Below are 27830 nucleotides of genomic sequence, written 5' to 3' on the forward strand. Positions count from 1 at the left end.
CACTTTACAGGAAAAAAAAAAGTGTTACAATTATATCTATGATATATGGATAACAGTGTATGATGCTCATATATCAAAACTTCCTAGCAAAAAATCTTTAAAGCTAAAATTATACCTTCTCAAAGGCAAAAAGGGAATAGAAATTGATCTTACTTCTTTCTGCTTGTGAACTAAAAGTGAACTCTATGGACAGTAGTAGCCAATACATACCTGCAATGAGAAAATAAATTCTTAGATTTTATAGAACTGAGTACTCACAGATGAGATATCCTCTTGATTGGTCTTCATTTGCTTGAATCACAGAAAGCAGAGTGAATTTAGCAGGCTATGCAGAAGCACCTGCATAACTTTGTAATCAATAGCACATAAGTATATTAGTTCAAATCTCTTAATTTGGCTATCAGTACACAAAAATAATGTACACAGAGGGAACAAAGCATGATTTCAGAATCCCCCATCCCTTTATTTTCTCTCTTTTTACTTGATGAGCTTGAGGCAAATTTATATGGATAAAACCAACATGTAGAGAACTTGCATATGTTCAAATAAAACAGTTATTAAATTTTGACTTGCTTCTGGCTTTGCTATAAGACAGAAATAAAAATCAGGAGGAGGAAACACGGGTATTACTGTTGTGCCCAAATTTAGTCCAAGGAATACAGAGCCTGAACTTACAGAGCACCAAATAATTCTGAACACCACTGAACAATTAAAGTGATCATTAAGAACGTATTCAAAAACTGTGGGGAAAAAAAAAAAAAACAAACCAAACATAATCGAGGTATTAAAAAATAGGGAATCATTTAGTTACATTATTATGATTTCCACGTCAATACATTTTTAAGGCAAAATCTTATTGTAACAAAACACATTACTAATGTGTACTAAAATAAGGTTATTTACTTAAAAATGATACATTGGACATAATCTGTGTACAGAACAAGCAATTCATGGTAAACTCAATAAGGCACCTTCTAAAGCAGATGCTGTACAAAATACATTAGTGTGTTACATTTTTAAAGGAGTATTCTACACTTCTGGCATATAACACACACAAGAGTGTGACCATGTCTTGTTCCACTCTTCTTTCATATTTTATTTACATCTCCTCTAGGTTAACTACAATGTTATTTATTCTTCTTGTATACAATATAGTACATTTCATTTTGGGCGTGGCATGTCAGAGCACAAATGTCACTACATGATGTGGGCTTCTATAATTGCATTCAACAGTAGAATATTACAAAGCAACAATTACATAAGATTTGTTCAAAAATTAGAAGTAATGTGCACTCCACTTCTGCTATACCAACCAAGGCTAATACACCATGGCTCCTTAAAGCACTGTATCATGCAACATTGCCAGCCATTTTTAGACATCACCCCAATTTGGAATAAAGATTGTGGGCACAGGATAAAGACTTTTAACTTCAGGGGCACTGTCAGAAGAATGAGGAAGTGCTAAATCCTTCGAGCATTTGACAGAAGACGAGTGAGTAACTTCCCTTTTAAAATATTTGCAATAGTGAAAGAATGCTTTTTAACTTAGTATCTTTGCCTTTCAAACATTTTAGACCACTAAAATACAGTCTGTGAAGACGGAGTAGATCAAATGTATTCAAATAATTTGTTTTATAAACACATTCAAATGGTCATTTAGATCAAGATCTAAAATTTGATTCTAGACATAGATACTATGGACGTAACTTAAAATATTAATTTTACATTTTATTCAATACCTCAAAATAGACTAATTAAGAAAATAATTGGGAAAAAGTGATGGATATTGGGAAACTCAAGTTTTCCTTGAGTAAAACTCAGGAAAAATTACTTACTGAATAAAACTCAGAATAAACTCAAACTGTAAGCCTACATTTTTCTGTAGGAATACCATGTTTCTTGTGGCATTTACAAGTTAACCAGGAACACAAGAATTTTCATCCAGTTGCTGTAACAGTATGAATTAGAAAGTGACTCAAAGTATTTTTCACCTAACTGAAATCACATGGAGCAGGTTAAATAAACACAAAGAACCCCCTCTGTATGTGAGTGTTTAAGAACTTCCAAGGCACAGTCTTGATACTCCCCATGATATTCTCCACTTCTAGTTTTTATATCTAAAAAAAAAACCCAAACCAAAAAACAACAGGACATTTGCCAGTTTTGGGGGATATTTTTTTCGATGATAAATATTTAAAATTTTGGGCAACAAAATGAGATTAATCACACTCTAACAGAAGAATGCTTTTACCCTCCTTGACCTTAAATGCTTCTGAACTCTACAGGATTGCATAAAGCAATAAACTTAGCTTTAGAGTCTACACTAAGTATGCTTAATCATGGAAAAATTAATGGGGGCTAGCTTTGAGGGAAGTTTGTTGATTTTTTTTTCCCATATGATTGTTAAAATATCAGTGTAGACATACCTAGGCTCCAAACAGTGAATGACTTTGCATGGAATGTAGGTATGTGCTCAAGTGCTTTATGCAACCAGATCCTTCAGTGATAACATTTTTTGGAGTATCAGGGAATCAAGGAATGCTAAACACCTAGCAGTTCCTGTTCAGGACAATGAAAACTGCATATGTAAGATATGTTTGAGTATAAACCTAGTAACTGAAGTGCTGAAAAATTAAGGTTAATTTTAAGGCAAAAAGATTTTTTTTTCTCTCAAAGATCATCTTAGCAGCAGTGAGCTCACTTCTGTGTTAAAGTAAACGTGTAACTCAATTTAGGTCTTAAGATGTCTACCAAAGGTCACCATCCTATTGCCTTGCAAATGCCTAAACAGTGGTGAAGAAGGTAAGAGAATAATTACAAATTATTGACATTCACACTTCCAGCAGTAGCTTCCTAAAGATTTGGAAAAAAATGATTGAAAAATTCACAAAACAATTTTACATCTAATAATGCTGTGGCAACTTCTGAAAGAAATAAAATCTTCTAAGTAGGAATGGTTTAATTTAAATAGACCTCCATGCTCTTATAGTTTAAGCTAGCAAGGTAACTGCATAAACATTTTTCCTTCTTATTGATAAACATCCTAGAGCAGGAAAAAAAAGCTTATTCCTTTACTTTTCTTGGCTCATACCAAGTATTTTCCAACTACTTGTGCAAAAATTATGTGCGAAGACATGATTAACCATTTCAAACTCATCATGTATTTCTTGGCAATGGACGGAGAAATACTTTTTTTAAAAAAAGCCCTTTATCATGAAGATTGTGGCACAATATCATATATCTCTTGATGTTTTCAAATAAGTTAAAGCCATAGTTGACACACCTATGAACTTCTCAGCCAGAATACATATTAATACTTAAAGGCATTACTGAACAAAAGTAATGACTTTATTAAAAAAAAAAAAAAAGTCCCTCGAAATAGCTAGTTTTCTATAAAATATGTAGAACCGTTAAATAAAGTCTGTACATTACAATAGAAAATAAAAATACTGCAATCTTTTGCCTGACCATTTACATTATGTGAACTACAGAATTAAAACAAAAAAAATAACATGTTATAAGGTTGTAATTGTTCACAAATCACATTAGTTCTGCATTACATTGTTTTCTATCAGTTGCATTTTCAAGGGAAATTTAAACACATATCAAAACTATCTCCATGTACATATTTTAAGACAACAAATAATCTGGCATAAATCAATCTGAAGTTTTAACATTTTTTCATCAATTTTAATATTATTCCTAACTCTTTTCTTCAAATCTCAACTACGGCATAAGTGTATGTGTGTGTGCGTGCATATATCTAATTTGTACACATATACCTAGGACTAGGTGTTTGATTTTTTTTTTTTTTTACACTAAAGCACAAAACACACTGTATAAATAACTTCCCTTTTTAAAGTTATCTAGAACAAGATTTACAGTACAAAGTTATAGGCACTTAAATTATCAAATAGGTTCAATGGTTCCAATACTGTGTGTTCATTCTTCAGATAATTCACACATTTGAAGCTTCAACTTGAGTTATGGTACTATTTTCTAACTTCAAAGTAGAAGTGCCAAAGGAGTTATAAATCAATAATTCTGCTTTACAGTAACTTCACGGAGGGGTTCTGGCTTTTAACCAACTTGTCTGGATCAGTGAGGAAAAGGAGGGAACTACAGTTTCCAGTGCATGCCAAAGAGTTGGCACAGTAAGATCAAATTTTGCAATTATGTTAACTTTATCTTTGTGAATTATCTTTCAATGCCATTCCTCCCAAATGTGCTTAACTAGAACTTAAAACACCCACTGATTTACCTTGTCTCAAATCTTGGATTTTGTAACTGTCCACTAAGTGACCCAGAGATACGGCTGCTTGAATTTACATCAGGGCAACCCAGCTCAAAATCTTCTGCACGTTGTGGATCTTATCTTCAACAGTTCACATATTTAGTTCATCTCATCTTGACCTTTACTGCATTCTCTAATCTTCTGAGTGCCCGGCCTGCACTTCCTGTCTTCCCTCTTTTGTGTCTGTAAATTACTTGTTCTCTAGCTTTTCAAAACTTATCTTCTGCCTAGTTTTGTCAAATGATAAAAAAGCATGCTCCTACAGCTGACTGATTCCCTCCCGTATGGAAAAAAATTCAGAGCATGACAGGCACCTAACTAGTGAGTCCCAATAAAGAAGAAAGGCAAACCACATCATCAATGGTCATTTAGTTAAGATGTAAAGTATTCCACAGCAAAACTGCTGGTTGCATGTGGCGTTGTGAAAAATGTACCAAATTTCATAGTCATATGGAGCCCACTGGACTGTGAGATGACCAAGGCAGTCTATACCTCTAAGGGAAATTGTTTCAAGGTCTTCACAGACTTCGATAGGCATTCCTTAATTTCTTAATGGTTCACGTTTTCTGCAATTCTCCTTGTGACCAAAACAAGAATAGAAATAAAATTAAAGATGAGATTTTGGAGGTTAACTTAATGGCAAGGAGTAAATTCTGTAGCAAATCTCTGATTGTGGAGCCACAAAATGCATGCAGCTCTGACCATAAAACTTTGTTCATTTAAATGGTTTCTTATCTTTCCCAAATGACAGCAAAATAATCCTGGCACACACATAAAGGCATAAAGAACTGTTAAACTGAGTAGTATCACAAACAGATTCATAACCTACAGGCTGTTTCACAAAAACGTGGTATGGATTGACTAGGTTTTATCAGGTAGAAGGCAAAAAAAAAGCTTATATTCTCCATCTCTGTTGAATCCATATAGCTTGTTAGGCTTTCACAGAAAGCACTGTAATCTGAACATTCAATTCAGTACCCAGAGTTTTACTGGAGACTCACTAAGTATGACTGAAGTCTCAATGCAGCTCAAACAAAAACAAAATGTGTATTTTATCAAGGCTGTCCATATACGTAGCATGTAGTGTATAGAGGCTCTCAGTATCACAGTCCATGAAGTACTGAAAGATATGATTAGCAGCCTGTAGAAGTGTGCTGAGAAAATATACTGAATCTCAGTTATTTCCTCTTTCCACATAGGTCTCACTCATGTTTGAGTGAAAAGATCTAGGAGTCCAGCTTTGCTCTCCAATGTCAATTTACTATGTCAAATCTTTACATCTTGTGATTCCACCATCTTGGCAAGTGTCTTCTTGATCCTCAAGGCAGTGAGCCTTGAGGCAGGATTATGAGCCCAGCATTCAGACATTAATTTCAATATTGCTCTTAAACACTGTAAAATAAAAAACGAAAGGATCAGTAGTGTAACAACTGACAGACCTGAGATGTATAATTTTGGTTTGCTGTCAAGCCCAAATTATAGTCCAAATGTGCAACTTCTACATTTTCTGCAAAATTGCTGACAGAGACCAATAAAGAGATCAACTAAAATAAAACCCCCAAGCCAACCACCACATCCCAAATCCTTCTTTTCCTCCCCTTCACTGCCTAGTATTACAGTAGCTGGAACTAACTGAAGTGTTTCTTCAGTTTCAAAAAGATGCATTACCAGAACTTATCATTACAACTCAAGAACAGCAGAACAAAAACGGTAACAGTAAGGAGGAAAATCTCCATATGTATGGCAGAAAAACTTTAGAGAACTTTTTCCATTGAAAATGAAGATGTGACAAAAGTTCTTTCATCAGTTAAAAAAGTAGTATGGAAAAAACTGGGAATTGCTAAAAGAAATCAAGGACTTGGAGAAGAAAGGATATGGCATATCTAGCTTAATATGTGAAACAGCTACATCTCATTTGCTTTGTTCAAGCTGTGGCCTTTTAAAAACACATTTAAATTTAGTATTTTAGTTACATCATGGCTTGCCCTTGGAAGGTACCAGTAAAAGAGGAAGGAAAAAAAAAAAGATAAAATATTCAAACACAAAGAAATCGCTTCATATTCCATGAAATACTGTATGTCACAAACCAATATGCTATAAACGTTTAGAGTAAGAAAACCAATTAAAAACTCATTTAAGTTTTAGCTCCAACCAAAACTCTGAAAAATATTCCACTATCTAAAAAGAAGATCTCAGAGCAGTATTCATACACTTGGATGCTGCTTAAGGGTATCTTCCCCTCAGATCACTGGAAAGATACATAAAAAAATATGGTATTTTGAGTTGAGTTCAAGCATATCTTTCCCCTACTGTTGCCGTGATGTTTCAAAAATATCAGAATGTCTGAATGTAGTCTCTACTTTACAATACTTTAATATTTATTAAACTGAAATACCCTTCCATATTAACAAACAAACTGAACTAATTTTTCCTTTCCGTATACTCACTTCATCACTATTCCATCTATTCGATACTACTGGGCGTAGGCGTTTGACACACACCACTTCTCTCATGTCCTCATAGGATGGATCATTTGGCACCATGTCATAATATGGCAGCTGATACTCTTCAACAATACCTGGAAATAATTTTGAAAGATCAAGAATCATTAAAAAAAAAAAAAAAAAAATCTATATATCTACTCTCAGATTTCCTTAGCCAGGAGCAAACATTAACTCAATTTTTTGCCAAGGCAAACCCACCCCACTGTTACACTGCGATAAAAATCCACAAATATCACTATAATGATCAGACATTTACCAGAAAAGCTCCAATATTATGAATATTAAATCTAAGAGTTACGAAAATTCCTTGCAATCCCTTTGACTGATACCCAATGTAGAATTTGACATCCTGTAATATACTACATGCTACAGGGAGAAAACATGAGATGGAAGAAGAGAATACAAGTAAAGGTTTACATGGTCACAAAAGAAGAGAGAAAGAAAAGGAAGGTCAAGTCACAAAAACATGCACAAAGAGAAAACTGAATGGAACCAGAATGGCAATGAAGTATAATAAAAGAAGTATCAATTACAAAGTTTTATTAACCACAGAGGGGTGAAATGCATGTGCATTCCACTATTTCTCCCACTCTGCTTTTTGAGCAAGGAATAAAGAGCCCGAGATGCTTAACTGTAACAATCAAAAAAGCTCAGTTCAGCGATTTTCAAGCTGTACTCTGGGCAGACCATTACTACTGCTTTTAAAGAACATGAGTCTGTTGATATAGCAGGACTTTATATCCTGGAGAAGTACTGTTGAAGTGAGACAACGGCCTGGTAGATTTTATACAGAATATTTAAAAGTTTACCTCCTGTAACGCAGCGCCGAGCCATTTCCCAGATGATCAGCCCAAAACTGTAGATGTCAGCCATGATGTATGGCTGGAAATGGTTTTTATTCAGGCTTTCATCTAGGACCTCTGGAGCCATGTAACGTTTTGTTCCCACTCTAGTATTCAAGGGAACATCAACTTCGTTTGTGTCACTATATGAAAATATTAGGAAGTTAGTGAACTGTGGACTATTACAAGACATGGTATGAAATTCTGTATGATGCAATCACTACACTGCAAAGCTTTCATTTACAAATCATTTATTTGATTTCCCTCTCAATATTACACTTACATGACACTGTAGCTCCCTGAAAAAGATTATCTAGAAAAATTATAGTATGAATGTTGACAGTGTATGGCTTCTTTTGCAAGACACTGAAAATACACACAAAATAAATGAATTAAGAGCCACTATGAGTATATTTGGTACCAACCCCAAAAATTATTTGCAAAGGCTTATGCTTTCTTTCCGCCTCTACTGTAGCAAAGACAATTCTCTGGCCCCATTGAACTTTAAAAAAGAAAAAAAAAATATTCAATGATACTATTATAGCATTACTTCACTTAAGTTTCAACTCCCTTGACACTGTTCAAATTTTCTAGGAGATAATTTATAATGAAACTACATGATAGCAATTATTATGAAAGGCCAGTTTTGAAGAATGAATTAATTCGTTTCCTCTTACTTTCCTCTACAAAACTACTTTTATTTTCCACAAAGAGTTTTTTTATTGTTCCCTTTACTCCCTGTTTTCATCCGATGCTTACCAGTGTTCAAAAGAACATCATTTTACTCTCAAAACTGAAAGCATGCAAATGATTCCATCTTCCTTTTAAATGGGATACCTGGTGCATTAAAAAAAATTATATGAAAGTTTTCCCAGTACAGAGGATTTGTTCATCTACCTGTTAAACTTGACTGCAAGACCCAAGTCAGCAATGCAGCAGGTTCCATTTTTCTTTATTAAGATGTTTTTACTCTTCAGGTCCCTGTGTGCAATAGCAGGCTTGCCCTGTGTCCCATAAATTTCTGTGTGCAGATGGCACAGACCACATGCAGCAGAGTACGCCAGTTTGAGGAGAGCCCTGTTGTCTAGCGTAGTGCATTTCAGAAAATCATACAATGAACCATTTTCATGATAATCTGTAATCAAGTAAAGTTGTGTCCAGGAGCCAGTGCCTTTAATATCTGCAGCTATGAAACCTATGAAATAAATAAACGAATTTACAATTTATTTGTACATAATTTTTTATGCAACAGATTTAGTAAGAATTCCTAAAGCTATATTTTCTTGGATTATACCTAAAGATATCTGTTTCCCTTATGAAAACTAATTATGTAAAATATCAGGTTTCAACTATACATGAGATTACCATTCCAGTTTTCCGGCAAAGAGATTGCAGACGTGCTTCCAACCAAGAGCAGCAAGATTCTACCCTTTCAGTAACATTTCATTAGCATACATTAAGGGACACCCTTCTGGTTATTCCATAGAAGCCAGCATACACCCCTCAAGCCACCTCCTAAGAACAACTCCTCCTTCACCATCACACAAGCCCTCCAGTAGCCAACACTGTACTGCTTCCTTACCAAGGATGTTTTCATGGCGCATTAAAACAGTTTGGTAAATCTCTGTTTCTCGGAACCAACTGGCTTCTTCTGTGGTGAAAAACACTTTCACTGCAACTTTTTCACCCCTCCATTTGCCCATCCACACTTCACCATATCGTCCTTTTCCAACTTGCCTCACCATCTGAATTTGTTTGGCAATAGTACGCTGAACCTAGGGAAGAAAAAAAAAAAGAGGGGAAGATGGAAGAGAGAAACCCAGTAATTAGTCAAAAGTGCCTGGACAAGCTGCTTCTGCCTGGATTGCTTTGAGTTTTGATCTCACTGTAAAATTTGTTCTATATTATTTTCCACTATTCCCATTTCAAAGTCATTATTGATGTCTCCAATGAAGATTTGTATAACAAACCCCAAAAGATTAAATCAGCTCAATTTGTTATTTAATTCAGATGCATTATCTTGTACTCTACTTGTTTCTATTTCATATATAATTTCAGTCATCTGTCTCACTGGCTAATTTTTATACAGGTATCATTACACAGGATGTCGAAACAAAAATTAGGAGCTATCAGCCAATAAAAAACAAACCTATTTTATCAGACAGTGGACACTAAGAAAAACAATACCTTTGAGTTCACTCAGTTGAATATTTATATTATGCATACATTGCATTTTTATCTCAGTGTCTGTAGGCTCTAATTTTTCTTTAAATTTTGCTGGTGCCAACAGACTTCCTAACATATAATCTAATTTTGCACTTCATTTTAGCTAATTATGTGAAAATGGGCTTTCATACATGTTCAGTTTGTACCGTCTCTTTCACAGTAACTGCATACAAAATAATTAACATACTAGATGGATAAACTGCTTTGTTTTAGGCATTAGGTACAAACTAAACTTTGTACTTGATGGAGAAAAGTTCAATGAAGAAAAATCTTAGTTTATGATTTACCAACAACGGTAGTCCTGATCCACTCCCAGAACTCTGCGACTGGTCAATAAGGTCTTTTAAGGACTCCCCAGCTGGAATAAACGCTTCATCTTGTTCCAGGTCACGATTATAACAGTGCCTCTTTGCCATTGACTTACAGTAATGCCTGCAAAAGTAATGGGCGAAGTTAAGCTGAACTCCAAAACGCTCTTCAAACGATGTAGTAAATTGAGCTGGGAAAAAAGCTATTTAAATGTACAAGTTTTCTTAAAAGGAAAAAAAAAAATCAGATTTAACTGTCCCATTTTTTCAGAAATGTAACTCTCATGTTTTTTAATATTAAGAAGTTGGTGTAATGCATGTAGAGGCACGTCAGTTTATTATGAGTCAGGCGGAAAACCAGCATTTTTAATACTCAGCTCACAGCCAGTGTTACTAGCATAACACTGCCAGTTTTGGTTTAAACTAACAGACCGAACCTTGAACCATGGCAGATGAAGCTGACACACACACACATTTCTGCTGAAACTGCTAGAACAGTGATCACCTCCAGCACAGGGCTGGAGCTGACAGAAGCAGGCATACTCTCTTAAACTGCACCTGCATGAATTACCATAGCTCGGCTGGTCAATTATTTAGTTTTGAAACACAGCAGAAAAAGGGGAAGTTATAAAACACATCCTTGTTGCTTTAGGTGTGCAAAAGCACTTTACAAAGTTAAATCTCAGAAGTAGATGGAACTTAACTAATCAAAAGTGATTGAAGATCCAAAAAATATAAAAAGTGTGATATTCTTGTTTAATGGATGCTATACGCAAAGTTTTATGTTGCTTAGAAAGCTGTAAACACCTTGTAGCCAGAGGAAAGGATCAAATTCACTTAAATTCTATGCTGTTAACATTTCATTTTACCTAGCAATATAAACTGCTATCCACAGAAATGTGACATTAAATTACAATGGTTTCACTTCCAATCTATTTTTGCCAGAAATATATATGATAACTGAGTACATTCACAAAATAACTGTTCTATTTATATGAATTTGGGAAATTAAAAACATTGACAATAAAGGAAGTGTTTTCCTTACTTGTAACAAAAGCAGCTAAATAAGATGATCATGACAATTATGCAGACTGCCATAGAAATCAACACTGCCATCCAGCGAATGCTGCCATCAAAAAGTCCATCTATTTAAGAAAACAACAGCAACAAAAAAAAACAATAAAAGGAAAGTTTCCAAAGTCTATTAGTTAAACATCTGTTGTAAACAGTTTATTTAAGTATATTTTCATATACCATGTACATGCATAAACTGAAATACAGGAGGTTTTGCCTGAACATCAGGAAATACTACTTTACTGTGATCAAGCACTGACACAAGCTGCCCAAGGAGGTTGCAGAGCCTCCTTTCTTGGAGATTCAAAAGCTGTCTGGCACAGTCGTGTGTAACCAGCTCCAGGTGGTCCTGCTTGAGCAAGGTGGTTGGGCCAGATGATCTCCAGAGGTCCCATCCAACCCTCAATCAGTCTGTGATTCTGTGACAGTATGCGGAGCCACTTGCAAAATGTCGGGAAGGAGGCAGACAGCTGATGCATATAACATACCAGTTTGTATGAAATTACAGAGAACTTAGTGTTTTAGTATCAAAGTAAGTATTCACAACAGACAAGCAGAGATAATTTCATTTGGATGACAATGAAAAAAAGGATTTAACTTGAGATTTTGGAGTTGTTTGTTTTGGTTGACTCTTGCTAGTTTGTTCTTAGAAAGAAAAATGAAGGATTTACACCAATAAGATTCTGCCAAGGTATTAAGCAACTGTTTAACAAGTACAACTTGTCTAACAATGAATAAGCACTTGAAAACATAATTATTTTCACTGTGAACAACAGAAATAAGAGAATGAATTCATGGTAGGTAATAGTTAACAGTGTCAGAATACTTTTTTTTTCACATAATCTCTGCTGTGCTTTTGCCATGATGAATGTAAAAAAAAACCAAAAACCACCAAAACATTTTAAAAGAAAAAAGAACAGGCTGTGAAAACAGAATAAAAACAGATCAAAAGACCACATGCAGATCAAGATATGAGCAAACTGAGGAAAAGAATAAAAATACTATGAATGACTGATGGACGAAAAGATTAACTTGGAAGTGGCAGAAAAGGAAAACTAGAAATAGAGTATGAACTGTAGTACAGAGCCTCATATCAAAATTCCTTAGTAAGGTAAAAACCAGATCTGTGCAATACTGTAATTACATTTTCTCCTTTTTATCTGTTTATCAGAAGAACAGAATCCACACAGCATTTATTAGTAGCAGTGTGAACATCTAGGAGCGGTTTACCTGTACTATCAAGTGGTGGTAATGTTGGTTGTAAATCCTGGTTGCAGAAATCAGTCCGACAGCATTCAATTGTTCGACGTAATTGTGCTTTAGGTGAGTCCTGTTGAAGAAGAATTGAATAAACATTCAGATTTTGCAGTAATCAGCTGGGATAGGGACAGGTGATGCTACAGATGCAACACAGCACAGACAAAAGTTTAAGCTATTTTATTGAAGAAAAAAACCCAAACCAAACCAAAACCCAACAGTTTAACCTCATCATTTAACGTATGAAACTTCAGAGTGGCAGACAGGCATCATCTAATCTCTTTGGGTACGTATGTTCACATTTTTTTATTTTTCATGGAACTTTTTTTATCTTGGTGCATAAAAATAAATGATTCCTACTTAAGTTGCTATTTGATACATTGAGAAATTTTTAAGCTTGGTCAAAATGAGTTACTCCTATGTTAAATAAATACTACTCTTAAAACTACAGAGATTTTAACTGTTTATGCAGTTTCCTCTACACAATCTCCATGAAGATCTTAAATGTTTAAATCTCATTTTTTTACCTTGCACTGGAAGTCTGAACCTTCATATTTCATGCAGCCAGAAGCAAGCGTGGGTTCTCCATGTTCATCTTCCTCAATGATAGCAAAGCAATGCCCATTAGTTCTGGAATAAACATATCACTTGTGCTTTACCAGCATGTTTGTTATTTAATATGCAGCATTAGTTGACTACGAATCTATTGTGAGTACTAAAATGGAAATATCTAGAAAAATTCTTCTTTAACACTGTCGTTACCATACAGTTTGAGATCAGAAGATCCCCATAGTATTTTTAAGTAGAACTTTGTAGGGATGTTATCTCTGGAATATTGTTTTCTACCTCCTTACCCCCTTCAAGATTGCTTGTACACAACCACACGCAAAGTTTTTTAGAAACAACTAAAGGGGTGAAAAAGCAGAAATCTAACTAAAAAGGCTTACTGACTACAATTTTATAGGTAAAAAAAAAAAAAAAAAAAAATCACTTGTGTCTGTTCTTGAAACTGCAATGATAATCTCTCGAAGAGAAGTCCCAGTATGTGAAGGGTGGCTATTTCAAGGTCAAAAGCTCAGCTACGCTCTTATCTCTCTCAAACATTTAGCCTCTAAGGCAAAACAAACAAATAAACCCCTAAGTCCACTCTCTGAAGTTGAAAGTAACAAATTAATTACATTAATTCAAAAAAAATGGCACTTAAATTCCCCATTATCTCTTTATACAAATGCTTTGACTCCTATACTACATGAAAACATCAACAGTATTTGTAAGGAATCCCAAACCAGTTCACAATGGTAGGTTTGTGCTTTCAATTCCTGTAAAATTAAGGTTTTATTAAATAAATAAAAATTAATTTATTTCCTCAACGCAGATACAAAGGCAAACAAATCCAGAAATATTTTTGTTTGCCAAAACTTTTTTACTTAAATGAATGTATAGAAATGCAGACTTGGGAAGCATAATGTCATAAAATAGCCTACACATGAACACTGCATAAGCGTTATTAACGCTCTAACAGCTTTATTATCAGAACAATGATCAATACAGCCACTAGTTCAGAGGCAACTAATGAGTAAGGCCTTACTGACTGCACACACTAGAGGGCGATAAAAAGCAAAAAATACCAAATGACTTGAAAGACAAAATACTGGACTGTAACTGAACATTTTCTAAGTGCAAAGCAACTATGTTTGTAAAATGCAACCTGTGTTCACATTTAAAAAAATAGTTGTGTTTATTCCACCTCCTTGGGTTCTTCAAAAACTGGTTTATCTGCCAAGGAACAGTTTTAGAGAGGCTTAATATTATGTGTTAAAATGAAGACTCAAATTACAGTAGCAAGCAATATGATTTCTATTACATATCTTTATATTAATTCTTAAGGAAGAAAACAGAAGGGCCTTAAGCATGGAACTGCAAATGAAGAGAAAAAAGGAAACACAAGCATGACATAAAAAAAAAAAAAAACAAAACATCTTAAGCAAGCACATTATCAGTGCATGAGAATATTAGGATTCTTATGCTTACCAAAACTAAAACTACCCTCCAGTCCCTGTATGTTCAGAGGTTTTTCTTTTTTTCCCTTGCCTCTCCCTCATACTCTACAACTAATGAACATTTAACAAGAAGAATTCTCAATAAATGGCTAAGCTGCTAAAATTACCTTTTGACTACCAGGTGAAGAAATATTTGACTAAGCAACAAGGTGGTCATAGTAGAAGGTTTAGATTTGGGTCATTTAATACTCACCCAGTTATAAAATGCTACAGGTTACTTAAAACCTCAGTCCTTCAAAGCAGCTGCTGGGGGCAAAATGACCGGTTGGAAATGGTTCTAAGGCATGGTGAAAGCAGTATTGTTTACATACAGATGACCGTGGGGTTTAGGGCTCAGCTCCCAAAAGAACCAGGGAGTTTCTAATCAGTTATGGTCAAATCACCTGAGAGAACCTCAGTCAGCACTCTAAATTGTTTGCTCTCTCACATGCAAAAATTAGCCTCCTCAAAGAGCCTCTTCAATTCCGTATGCGATACTCACATGCATGTGTTATTAATAGCATCATCTGGACAATGTCCTGAGCAGTAGCACTTAAGAAAAGGTAAGGTGTCCTCTGGAGCGAGTGTTACTCCATTTGCTTGTTTCTTTTGGTCAGGATTTGTCTTCATTCCTGTGCCATGAAGCATGCTGTCTGGATTTTGACCTGGACATTTAAAAAAACCCAAAGAAACTATTTTCGCATCTCTGGTAACTGTTCAAGAGGTCTACAGACAAAATACAAGAATAGAATAATTATATTAACAAATAATTGAATGATACAAGACATAAGAACCTCCTCTCCCAAGATCATGGCAGAGATTTGCGTTAACAATATTATCCTAGAAATACCTAGATCAAATTTTTTTTGTATCTTAACAGCAGATCTTCCAATCATAATCAATATAAACAGAAAGAGGGTATTTCCCTTTTTTGAGGTGGGGCAGAAAAGTAGTGATGTAACTGGTAAGAGTTTTCTGAAGAAAGCATTACTCATTCATGTGTTTAGAAGACCAAAATGCTGACCGCCTGATAACCACTACAGTATAATTTTATGCATGACTGAACTTACTTAATATGCAATTTTCTAATTTTCTGAACTGAAGTAATTTTTTATGGATTCACAGTCTCATAGAAGAGTAGTAATAACTCCAAAATCTCTTGGGTTTTTTTGATCTCTGGATGCATTAGTACTTCAAAACAGAACTAAAGTAAATCTTGTTTGCAAATTAAATTTCAGTAAATGACATGAACATCCACACAAATGAGCTTTCACAGTATAAAGTAAGGGCTAAATTACATTTCAAATAGCCCTCAATTTCTCAACAGTAGGAGAGTTGAGCATCATTTGTTCTGGTTCATATTATTAAAGTGCTTTTGTGAATGTAGGCATTCAGAAGAAAAATTCCATCTGTTTTCTTCTTAGTGAAGCACATGCAGAAACAAAATTTAGGAACATTATCTGTCTCATTTGGAATATGCATTGTGACCACTATATGACATGAGAACATCTTCATCCATCTCCTCCAGCTTTATCACACATAATTTTACCTACAGAAAATCTCTTTCTGTCTATCACTAACAGTATTCTTGGCTCTAAGCCCTCAAGGTGTGAATCAAATTAAGCTTGAAGAGTTGTGAACAGACTATCACCTGCATGGACACAATTTAGAGCAAGTCTCTGGGAAGCTCAGTGTGCAAGATAGGACTCATAGAAGTGCCAGTTAAGCGTTATGAGAAAGGACTCAAAACAACGCCAGTTAGGATTCACAGAAGCTTTTACAATTTCAGTTATAATTTACGAAGTGGAGGTACCTCGGTACCTCTCAAAAAGATTTTAGTCACAATAAAACCATCAATTTATCTAAGAATAATAATTAAAAAAAAAAAAAAAAGGTACTGTGACCAGGAAACTCATAGTCTCTTTTAACAGATTATTGTGTCTTGTCACACCCACTGAACATTAGTCTCATGTTGTACCTTGCTTGGAAGATGGGCAGAAAAAACTTGATTAAAAACTGTGCAGATACCATCCTCTGTATCACTCTATTGTAACATCCACTGCATGATTAAGTATTTGTAAAATTTGTTCTTACTGTTATGAAAAAAGCAGACTAGTGATTTCCTTACCTGGTTAATACAGCACACCCAGTGCACTGTTCTGATTCATCAATTTCCCTCAAAGTAATGAAACTGTGCCTTTTTCAGGTACAGCTATGACTATATCCTAAATGTACAGCACCATCTACCAAAACCTTCAAATCACTTAGCTATGTATTATTGGAAATATAGTTTCCGAACAGTGCTTCAGTAATGCCCGAGGTAAATATTCCCTGATAGGTACAGACTGTTAACAAGAAGGTCCAGTGCTAGAATAACACAGAGTTTACCTGTGCAATAGGTATTTCTGATTTAACCAAAAGGAATTCTGCATGTATGAGATAGCAGCTCTTACCTCTGTCCTCTTTCTACAGATTTCTTCCCAGCATAAACTGAAAGCTCATTTTAATACTGTGCTACAGATACTACACAACATTCCATACTCACATTTAAGAGATCTTTACCTGCTCAGAGAACAGGTAATTCTACCTAATATTTAAAGGAAAAGCCATTGCATATGTACAAATACTGCCTTTCCTTCTAATTTTGTTGAACTGCTAAGATATCTTTCCTAATTAATGTTATAAAAACTCCTTTATCTTCAAGGACATTCCTTATGTTAGAAGCCTGAATACTTTATGATCCATGTTACACAGTCACTCATTCATCTTCCTACCCTGAGCACTGAATGCAGCATTTTTTTGATTAGTTAGAAGAGACATGAAGGAACCCTTAAAGCATGGCTTCTCCTAGCTCAGAAGAGAAAACCCTAACATTTCTATGCAGGTCTGGGATCTTTCAAAGAAGTATTATTCTTTGCAAATTAACACTGGAGCATGACTACAAGTATACCAACCTTTTATACTAAAAGTGAAATTAAATACATTTTTCCTCTTACTTTATTATTATGGATTGTATAACAAGATTTATGAAGAACATATTCCAAATAAAATCCAAAATAGATAACTGTATTTAAAAAAAAAAAAAATCGTATTCATCTTCTGTACAGTTTATATAGGCAAAGATTTTTATTCAAAGCAAAACCAGACTACAATTTCATTGTCTTTGTAATGTGAAAGAGAAACAATACTCCATGGTAGCCTGTTTTCATCTTACAGGTAATATTTGAATTGCACAAAGAAGGTGGAGGGAAATCATTTCACTCCTGCATTTTCACTTCCTAAGTGAAAATTACTCCGTAAGATTTTAAGTAAAGAGAACTTTTATTAAACAGGAGTTTAATTGAGCATCCAAGGAAAGAAGAAAAAGGAAAATATTGAGACTGTTTGGGATCACTTCAGAAGGTAATTTTTCATAGCCTCCTGCCTAGATATTATTCCTAACTATATCCTTTACTGCAGTACTACAATTCGTCCTCAGCATTTCAAGAAAAAATAGTGCCTATCTTAAAGACGCCAGGTCTTTAAGGGAAGGGAATCAGAATGCGGACAATTACTGGTCTTCCATTCACCTGAGATAGTAAGAGGGCAGACCAAGATATGAATGGGGTCACAAGATGTATCATTGCTTTGTTTCCTGGTTAAGCGACACTGGGTAACCAACAAGAGTGAATGAAGGATATGCCTAAATGACATGGTCCTTCAGGAACCACCTCACTTTCTTCCATCAGTACTCTTTCCTTAACTCCGACCCTCAGAGCACCTCCCACACATTCACACTGCTTTATCTTCCTTCTGGGGAAGGGAGGATCACTTTTTAGGGATCTTACCACACTACACTACTTGATGATGTAATTAATGGCTTCTTTTCCATGACACATGCAATTGGCAGCTCTTTGGTGCAGCTAAGAAACACACACACAAATCTTACCTAACCTTCAAAGGTCTAAGTGCTATGCATTAATACACACAGATTCCAATGAGAAAAGTTTGCAATGAAATACAGTATCCAGAAATTTCGGGCACAGCAAAGCTTCTTTTTCCATTATTTCCTACCCTCTACCTGTAAACTGCATGTGGCTGGTGAGGCAAAATAACATACATTATCAGCAAATGAACTGTCACACACTGGAGGATTTGTTCGAGATCCCAGATCAGTTTCAGTCTGTTTGTCCAGTCTTAAGAATGATAATATCATATACCTTTAAACACACGAACTGCTCTGTAATGTGTATTTTACCACATTTCAAAAACTTACCAACATCCATTGAAATATCAAAGTCATGGTGAGCTGGCACATTCTCTTCTTACGTAACCACAGTGTAAAACAATAAAGAGGAATAAACTGATGGGGCTTCAAGTTCCCAGTTCATCATTTGCTCTGCCCCATCCCAAAACTGTCTCACACATATTGTAGTAATTCTGAATTTCTAGAAGTGTGAGCAACTGCTACAGAGAAGAAGACATTTAAATAGCTTTCTGTTTAAACTTTTTTTTTAAATAAAAAAGAACAATGCCTGCCAATGTATCATATCCAGCCCTCGATCAAAAAATGTAAATTATTCAAAGAACTACTACTTCCAATCACAGAAAATTAGTTAGACTATAAAATGTATTTTAAAACAGCACAGTATATTAAAAATCCCACTAGGTTAGATATGTAAGTTTACTTGAAAGCATGGCTTCAAATACTAATATTAATATTGATAATCTTTAAAAGGTACTATGCGTGACAATTGTTATTAACCACTAAAAGCTGAGTCTTTTGATTCAAGTAAGGATTTGTGTAACTCAGAAAAACCCAGCTTTATTGAGAAATGCAGACAGAGAGCAGTAAGTGAAAGAAGACAAATACAAAAGTCAAATTATTACTGTAATTTCTTACTTAACTGTATCACTCTACTTTCACAAGTAAAGTTGCAATGCTAGAACTAGTAGCCTACATCATTCAAGTTGTTCAATAGCTTTCTGAATTCGTAACACAGATGTTCCACATGAAAACATTTTTACTCCACAGTACATTATCCTTAAAAGGGATTTATCCTAGCAGAACTACAGTACTATCAGCATTTCTTCATAGCTATTCTGATTCAAGCTTGTAAACTCCAATAAATTAAATATTTAAATAAAAACAATCTTTGTCAGAAGACCACCTTCACCTGCTTTCCTGCTGGTGCTAAAGCTGTTCACTGGGGCTAGCTAACACTCAGGGCTTGACCACACTGGGCTCTTTTCATAAAAGATCCACGTTGTAGCAAAGCTCTTTATGTTAGATACACCTTCCTTATGAAAAAGACATCTTGAAAATTTTTATGTGGTAGTTTAAAACTACTTCTTGCTTTAGGATGCAGATACTGCAAAATCATCCACTCCAAAAAGGACATTTCACCTTTCTTACTATCACAAGCTTTCATAATGATTTTACAGGTACTGCAGTGTGAATTAAACCTTGGTATAACTGATACAACTTGAGTAAAATACTAGTACATTTTGATGAAGCACAATTTTAAAAAAAATCAGAAAAAAACATGAGTGCAAATAAAATACCTTAACCGCTTCTATGATCTCTATGTCTGTCATTTTAACCCTAATTCTCCTTATAGTGCTTTTTTATATATCAAGGCTGTGATCTCCAAAGACCAGGCATGTTAGAGGTAGCTCCATCTAGCAGAACTGGTTCCTAAAAATCACAGCACATTCCCAGACTACTTGTTTAAAAATCTTTCTCTACCACCCTCCAGCTCTCCCAAGAGCTACGCCAGTGGCTCAACACACAGGCAGTCTCTGCCCCCCTACCTTCCCAACCAGCAACCCCCAGCCTCTGCTCCCATTTCCCTTTCCAGGGAAGACTACTCCTGGTTCTTATGTAATCAATACAGAAGCCAGAGCCAAGAAAATTTTACATGTATTTTACTTAAAAAAAGAAAAATTAAACTGCATTCTAATTTAAACAGACTTTTAAAGTATAAAGTTACCTAAAACTAAATGTGGAATTATAATAAACAAACATATAATTTTAATAATCCATTAAAGTAACTTTAAACAGACATACATTTAACAGTACATGTTTGCTGCCCACGTTTTCAAGACAGATGTAGCCATCAATTGAAGAAATCACTGGTAGACAGAACTACACTGTCTTCAAGAAATAGATCAGATTCTGACAACACTAAGTTCCTTTTGCAGATTTTAGCATATTTTATTTCAGATTAGTTTATATGTTTAAATTCAACAACTATTTCACCTGAAATGAAATTACAGAAAAGTAAAAACAAAAACAAAACAAAAACATTTTCAATATCAAATCTTTGACTAAAACTAAGTATCACAGTGAAATAAAATCTCAACAGATTTTTTTGCAGTTCACTAATGGACAATGGCAACTTTAATATGTCCATTTTAATATTTAAAATTAACACTAATTATTTTAAGATTTAACTTTTAATAACCTTTCTTCATATATATTGAATGCTATTAATACATTTTTCGTCAACTAATTTACAAGGATTAAAATACTGGTCTTCTGTGGTGCGTCTGAAGAACGCACAAAAGTGTGATGAACCACCTATCTAAAATTACAACACACAGCAAATGGACAGTGAAGAAGTACAAAATTAAGGAGAATGTATTTACATAAAGGTCTTTATCTACTCTGTCACATATATTGATTAGTTATTCTCACCAATTCATTATAAAAACAATGAACTCTAGTCAGAAGTAAAACGGGTTGTCTGAACTAAAAACCTGCACTAACAGAAGGACAAAAGCATATTTACCACAGCCCTCAACTACAACTGAAGATGATAACCTCTTGCCTTAGATAAGCAAAAGTAGGTGGATGAAGATGCAGAGCAAGTCACAGGTCTAAAGATATTGCAAAGGCCTTCCACAGTGAGAAAAGAATTACAAAAATGTGTTTCTTGAACAGGCTGTTATTAAGTCTAGCCATCTGCTACTCAGGCTTATTTTTGATTATTTCTCAAGGTAAGTGAAAAAGTCACATAAGCTATAAAGACGATACAGTCCGAAGGGTAACCACTGTGTCCCCCTGCTCCATAGTCAAGTACCGACTTGAGAAACAGCAGCTGTTCAGGTATTGCCTCTGTTTTCTGCTATTGTTGGAAGAATATTTTCACATTCATCAACGTGTGCAGCCACTTGTTTTTTAATGTTACCTATTAAGGAATCTGGTGTGTATATATACACGCACGTATACAGACACACTTGCTATTATCACTCTCTCAGGTCTTGGTAAGCCCTGAAATTCCTACCATTTTGAAGAAGCCTCCAAAACAAGTGAGGGAACAAACCATTAAGCTGGGTACCAGTCACTGGAAGTACACATGCTGGGTGTTTCTCTGCCTTTCCCTCACTTTTCTGTAAATCACACTAATTCTCTTCAAATCCTCGTAATGTGTTTTCTCCACCTCTACTGGTCCGTTTATGATGCATTTTTGTAACATCCTGCATACATTTTCCTTGTTGAAAATACTTTTCCCACTTTAGATTTCCTCTTTCCTGGAAAAATTTCAACTACTTGATGACTATCAACTTTATTATTTCCTCCCCCTAAAGCACAACTCCTCCATGAATCTAGGGATAAGCAGAGAGACTTGCATGTTTTTATACTCAACACCTCTAGAAACCAAGCATATTTCATGTTTGAAGACGAGCCCTTAGGCAATTTGCATCAAAGAGCCAACATTTCAGCAAGCTCAACTTTCCCATGGCTTTCAGAACTCACTTAGTATTGATTTTTAAGTTGGAAATATTACTAAGACAAGGCAATTTCTTCTTTAGAAGCTGAAAAAAAAAGATTTATAGTGTCTTTAAACTTAATTTAGCTATGGTGATTATTAGTTATTTAAGTATTATTAATAAATGTGATCATGGAAGGAGTTAATGTAATTAAATTTTAAGTCATTATCGGATCTGTATCTTAGATAAGACATAAGACCTTGTATTATTATTTCTATTTGTATCTGGAGAGAAAAAAGTTTGTTCCTTCAGTTGCTATTGCTTTTGAGTAAAATGCTGAATATTGACTAACGCAAAAAAAAAAAAAAAGTGCATATCCCTCCCAACCTCTTCAAGGGAAGAAGCTGTATCTTCTGCAAGAAGCAGCAAAACTGCTTGAATACTAGTAGAACAAGCTCCACTTCAAAATGCTACGCCTGAGAGTATTTTAGAGGGGAAGAGACCTCTAGAAGTCACCTAGTACCACCACCTGGTGAAAGCAGGACCAAATTCTAAGTTAGACCAGGTTGTTCAGAGTCATTCTGGTACAGTTTTGACTATCTCTAAGGATGGATATTGCACAACCTCTCCAGGCAGACTGTTCTAACACTTAACCACATTCACAGTGAAAATTTCCTTTCCTAATTTCTCACCAAGATCTCCTTAATTGTGATTTGTGCCAGTTACCAATCTAATCACCTTTTAGCTACCTGTAAATATTTGTAAATCTGTACTATAAATTTCAGCTATACCCAAAATAGGCTATTTCTGTCTAAATAGATTGAGCTATTTCTTGCCAATTAAAAACTGTATGACAGCAACAGGAAGAGGAACTGGCCTTCAGAATTTCCCTCTCCCAACTTAACTAATGTAACAAAGATAGAAAAATCCTGAATTTCTGTTTGTTTTGTGAATCAAGCCAAACATCGGTGCTTAAAGCACACAACTAGAAGTTAGGAGACACTATGCTGAGCCCCTGCAGGCTAAAGAAGATCAAAGTGCTCAAATAGTTTGGCAGTTCTACAGGAACACTTGTCCAGTTTTGGAAGAAAAGTCTTTACAATTCTGTAGGCTGTACTCAATGATACAGAAACTTTCAGTGCCCTCATGGTAGCCCCCTGGACTGAACTCCACAGGAAACTCCAGAGGAAGAATGGCAGTTTTAAATACCTTTAACAAACTGCAATTCTGCACAGATGCAGAGGCAGGACTTCTGTTACATAAAAGCTTAGCTGTGAATGTGTGTGTGGGATGGTACTTGAAAGAGTTTACGCACTATTCATTTAATTCAGGTCTTAAGTGTAGCTGACAGCTCATCCCTGGTCAATTCCAGGTTAAATATCTTCAGTGCAATTTGTATTTACTGCTTAATAAAGGTTTGCGTTATGTTTAAGGGTACAGTCTTGTGCTCTGACTCCCATCACCCAGATGAGAAGCTGCAGCAGTTCCTTAACACACCTTGGCACTTACTTACAAGAGGATAAATACCAGCACATGGGAAGAGGCAGGATCAAGTGGCTTGGAAGGGGCTTACATTTAATGTAAGTCTGCTCTTAAAAATCAGTTGTCAGGCTATGTATCAAGCATAGTCTTTATCAAGACAGCCCTAGTAAATCCTTTAATCTAATACTGCAGGTACACACCAGAAACAGAACATAAGGATTGTAATTTGGGTACTTACCAGGCTTCTTCCTCTCCCCATTTTAATGGGTTCATTGAATTGTTATTCATGAAAGTAAATAGCTCAAAGTATATCTCAAAATAAAATCAAGCACTAAGCAGTAACTGATACAGGTATGGAAAGAGAATATAAAACCCTTTACATTCCAAGTATTAAAACAGCAGTACCAAATTAGTCTTGCCTATTTCCCTCAAAGCATATGGAAGGCTCCGTGTACTCAACCCAAGTATGTGAGAGGTATGCAGCTGGGAGGACAAGAGATATTACACAGAGACCAACTATGGATGCACATACTTGATGGACATGCAGAGCACTACTGTTACGTCCCAAACATGAGAATGCAATACCACTAACAGGTCAGGTACTGTTCTACTATTCTGACACTTCTCTGAATGACAAGCAATTACAGAATTAGATCTGCCAGTTACAGTTGCTAATAAGGAGTAAGGAAATAATAGTAAAATGGATTTTCCCACAAACTAGTTATAATCTTTATACTTAAGCTTCAATTCCTGTTAGAGCACGAGACAGTCCTATTGGTCGGTTCCAATACTTTTTAATTCAACCCAATTTGACAGAGGAGTTAAAGTCCTAACGATAACTGGATTTCCAGAAGTTTTTGATAACAGATATCTAAATGAGTATCTTCACTAACTAAATACCAGACTACTGTAAACATCCCATAGCCTCACCTCAGTCCATCAAGCAGGTGTAACAAGTGTGTTTAGATGAGATATGCCACACTATCTCGTGGCTGCTAAGAGCATCAGAAGGCATGGGGAACTGCACAGTGATTTCTTCAGTGGGTCAAGTTTAAAGGGATCAAAGATGCACACATGTAGGAAACTGAAATTTAGGAAGTCAAATGTTCAATTCTGCTGCTCTCATAACTTGTTCCACAGTGTAGTATCCATTTCTGGTATTGTCTCTAAGCATTTGCTAAAATAGACCTAATCTATAATCCATGCTACAACAACACATGACCACTATAGTGTCCTTCTTTTTAGGGGTCTATATGTCATGTCAGGCAGATAAGCCAACTACTTGCAAAAGAACAAAAAACTCCCCAAAAAATAAACCCCAAATGAAAAAAAAAAACCTACCCCAACAACTAGAATACACGACTCAGTTACAGATGAAAAATATAAACTTATTTCAAGTAGTACATATTTACCTTGAACATGGAGAACGATAAGCAGATAGGCTCCAAGTAATCGCTCATAAACTCTCAGTCGACTCATTGTTCACTTTTAATCCTTCCTGTGCAAGGCAACTGGCCCTTCTGCTTGACAACTGTTAAGCTTAGTCTTTCCAGTGAAGCCTAATACAAGATTTGGTGTTTGACTGCAAAGATGCTTTTGTAACTTTTCCAACTTCGTTTCCTGAAAGACACAGTAAAACAAAATGTTAAAAAATTCCTCACATTTCTGAAACAAGAAAAAAACCTTCAAGACTTTTCATCACACTGATCATAACCATGTGGCTCCAAAAAATAATTTAAAATGCCTATGTTTATTAAGATTAATAACTGAAAACATTAACCATATTTACTATCCAAGTGAACAGCAGGGTTCTTCTGAAACACACATTTTTGCTAACAACCCACAGGAACGTTTTTACATTCCTATCAAACCTATTAGATATGTTAACTCACTAGTCACAGCCATGTATTTTAGACTCACATACAGCTATCATAGGTAGGATGCAACAGATAAACACATAAATCTGTTTGAAAACTATTTTCTTTACACAAATTAAATTTATAGCTTCTTTTTTTCTTAAAAATGAAACTCAGTGATGACTTTCCATAATACTGTGGGGAAAAAGTAATACCATGTTGAGCCACCCAGCTGAAAAATGCTTGCAGAGAAGCTTTATTACAATAAAAACCCAGCCTCTCTGTTGAATGAAAGCTAAATGTGTATTAAAATAGTTTAGTTACCTAATTAAGATGTTACTTTTCTCTTCTAGAATAGTACTACATTTAAAAAAAAAACCCACAATACAATCTCATTTAATATTTGAACGAACAAATTAATTTCTCACTTAGCATCAACTACATTTCAGTCCCTCTTCCTGTAGACTATTACATTATGTAGTGTTTGCTGGAGAAAAGAAAGTTAGCTCAGTTTACAACACCAATCAACATTTACTATTAATCTCTGCTAACTCTAATTCAAAACCCTGATATCCTTCTGGATTCCCAAGTTTTGCACAGATTAATCCCTCCTGAAAAATTATGCTACTACACACACACACACACCATTTGTTCCAAAAATAAAATAAATTCTACTCATCCAGTGGATGAACACATAGCTAAGACAGCCAAACGGAATAAGAAGTTACTTTTTCAGATTGCAGTAGTTGTGGCCATGTTCTGCTTAATGAACTTTCTACAGCAATTCACAAGGGAAGCATAATAGGGCCTCAAAGGACTAAAAAGCAGTTCGAACACCTAAACAGTTAATCGCAACAAAAGCGATGTTGCACAAAGACAAACAGAGGACTGATTTTGCCTTTCCTTGGCCTCTTGTTTCGGTGGGCTTGACCCCCCTGACCCCTGTCAGCCTGGCGCAGCTCATGAATGCCCAAACTGGCGTTCGTTCAGGGATGGGCTGCAATTACTGCTGGTGGCCGCTTCCACCATCAATAACTCAATCTGTCTGTCGGTGAGACCCAAGAACTTTTCCTTTTAATTAGTGCTTCGGAGGCATTTAACATGGAAGCAAATTAGCGGCAGAGCCGGGAGGTGTCCATCGCTTCCAATTTCGGGGGGGCTGAGGCAGGCCGCCCCGACCCCTGCCCTACTTTTCACACATCTCTGACTTCCCCCCAACGAAGCGACAAAGCGCCGCCGCCCCAGAGGAAGCCGGGGCGAGCGCTGGGCCCGGCTGCTCCCGGCCACGGGCGAGCACCCCGAACGCCCCGCGGGCCCGGCGTTTGCCATGATTCCTGCCCGGGGACGGCGGGGGGGACTCGGAACTTTGGGGATGTCCTAAGCGCTAGCGACTTCAAAATAAACTTCCTGGCCATGCAGAGGTAAAAGCAGTATGGTAACAAAAATATCCACCCTCTTTAGCATTTCCTACTCAAAAGAAACAGGGCCAGTTCTGACAGCTAATGGGGAACATCCTTCTAGTGACAAGAACATCAGGCCAGCAACCCGTCTGTAAGTATTATTGCTTTATTCTGTGCTTCAACTGCAATGAACTTCAATCCTCGGTAAGACACATGGAAGGTGAAAACTGCCCGCAGCTTGTATGTAGTAAAACAATAAAGGCTTTCTTTACAGTTGAACTTCTGCAGTCCACCAAGGATAAACCCCCACTAATAGTCTGTTTAAAGTATATTTAAAAATCGTTTCTGTCTGTCTTCATGCAAGTTTCAGTAAGGGCTACATATTCTCACTCCTTCACATTTCAAGGGGAGGAGTGTTTTACACTTTCCAAAAACTGGTGATCACGCTCCCAAGTTCCATAAGGTAAGAGAGCACACTGGCACAGGAACTTAACATGTAACGTGTATTTACCACTGGACTACACAATATATTACCAAAAAATCGAGAAGAAATAGGAAAAAGAAAACATTTTCATGCAATTCACTTCCAATTTTATGGGGATTTTTGTTCAGTGAAACAATCTAAGGTAGCTTTCAAAAATGTTGCCCAAGCCCATTCAAGAATATAACGCCCTCCACTTAGAGCCAGTATTTTGTACCTGAATATTCATTTCATTAATATTTCACTTTTTACAGATATATACTAAAATGTAAATATGTATAAAAATGTATCTAAAACACATAATAAAATGGCACTGAGACCAAGTTCTGTTATAATTCCTCATTTTAAAATTATTCTAATTTAAAAATGCTT

General features: G+C 35.7%; 1 protein-coding gene across 4 annotated transcripts in view; it reads right to left on the bottom strand.

Annotated features, from left to right (window-relative positions):
• Positions 1-442: 442 nt before the first annotated feature.
• Positions 443-27830, bottom strand: part of BMPR1A (bone morphogenetic protein receptor type 1A) — an 83953-nt gene continuing 56565 nt past the window's right edge. For all 4 annotated transcript variants that reach the window (XM_042786959.1, XM_032994099.2, XM_032994098.2 and 1 more), the window contains 11 exons: positions 25134-25341; positions 15047-15209; positions 13033-13135; positions 12479-12578; positions 11220-11319; positions 10154-10298; positions 9223-9415; positions 8538-8835; positions 7608-7783; positions 6742-6872; positions 443-5686 (listed from right to left, as the gene is read on the bottom strand). In XM_042786959.1, the coding sequence (XP_042642893.1) occupies positions 5561-5686; positions 6742-6872; positions 7608-7783; positions 8538-8835; positions 9223-9415; positions 10154-10298; positions 11220-11319; positions 12479-12578; positions 13033-13135; positions 15047-15209; positions 25134-25200 (1602 nt within the window). In that variant the 5' untranslated portion in view covers positions 25201-25341 and the 3' untranslated portion in view covers positions 443-5560. The remainder of the gene's footprint in view (positions 5687-6741; positions 6873-7607; positions 7784-8537; positions 8836-9222; positions 9416-10153; positions 10299-11219; positions 11320-12478; positions 12579-13032; positions 13136-15046; positions 15210-25133; positions 25342-27830) is intronic.

Source organism: Tyto alba, unplaced genomic scaffold, assembly GCF_018691265.1.
Source record: "Tyto alba isolate M040663 unplaced genomic scaffold, T.alba_DEE_v4.0 Super-Scaffold_1, whole genome shotgun sequence".
NCBI classification, from domain to species: domain Eukaryota; kingdom Metazoa; phylum Chordata; class Aves; order Strigiformes; family Tytonidae; genus Tyto; species Tyto alba.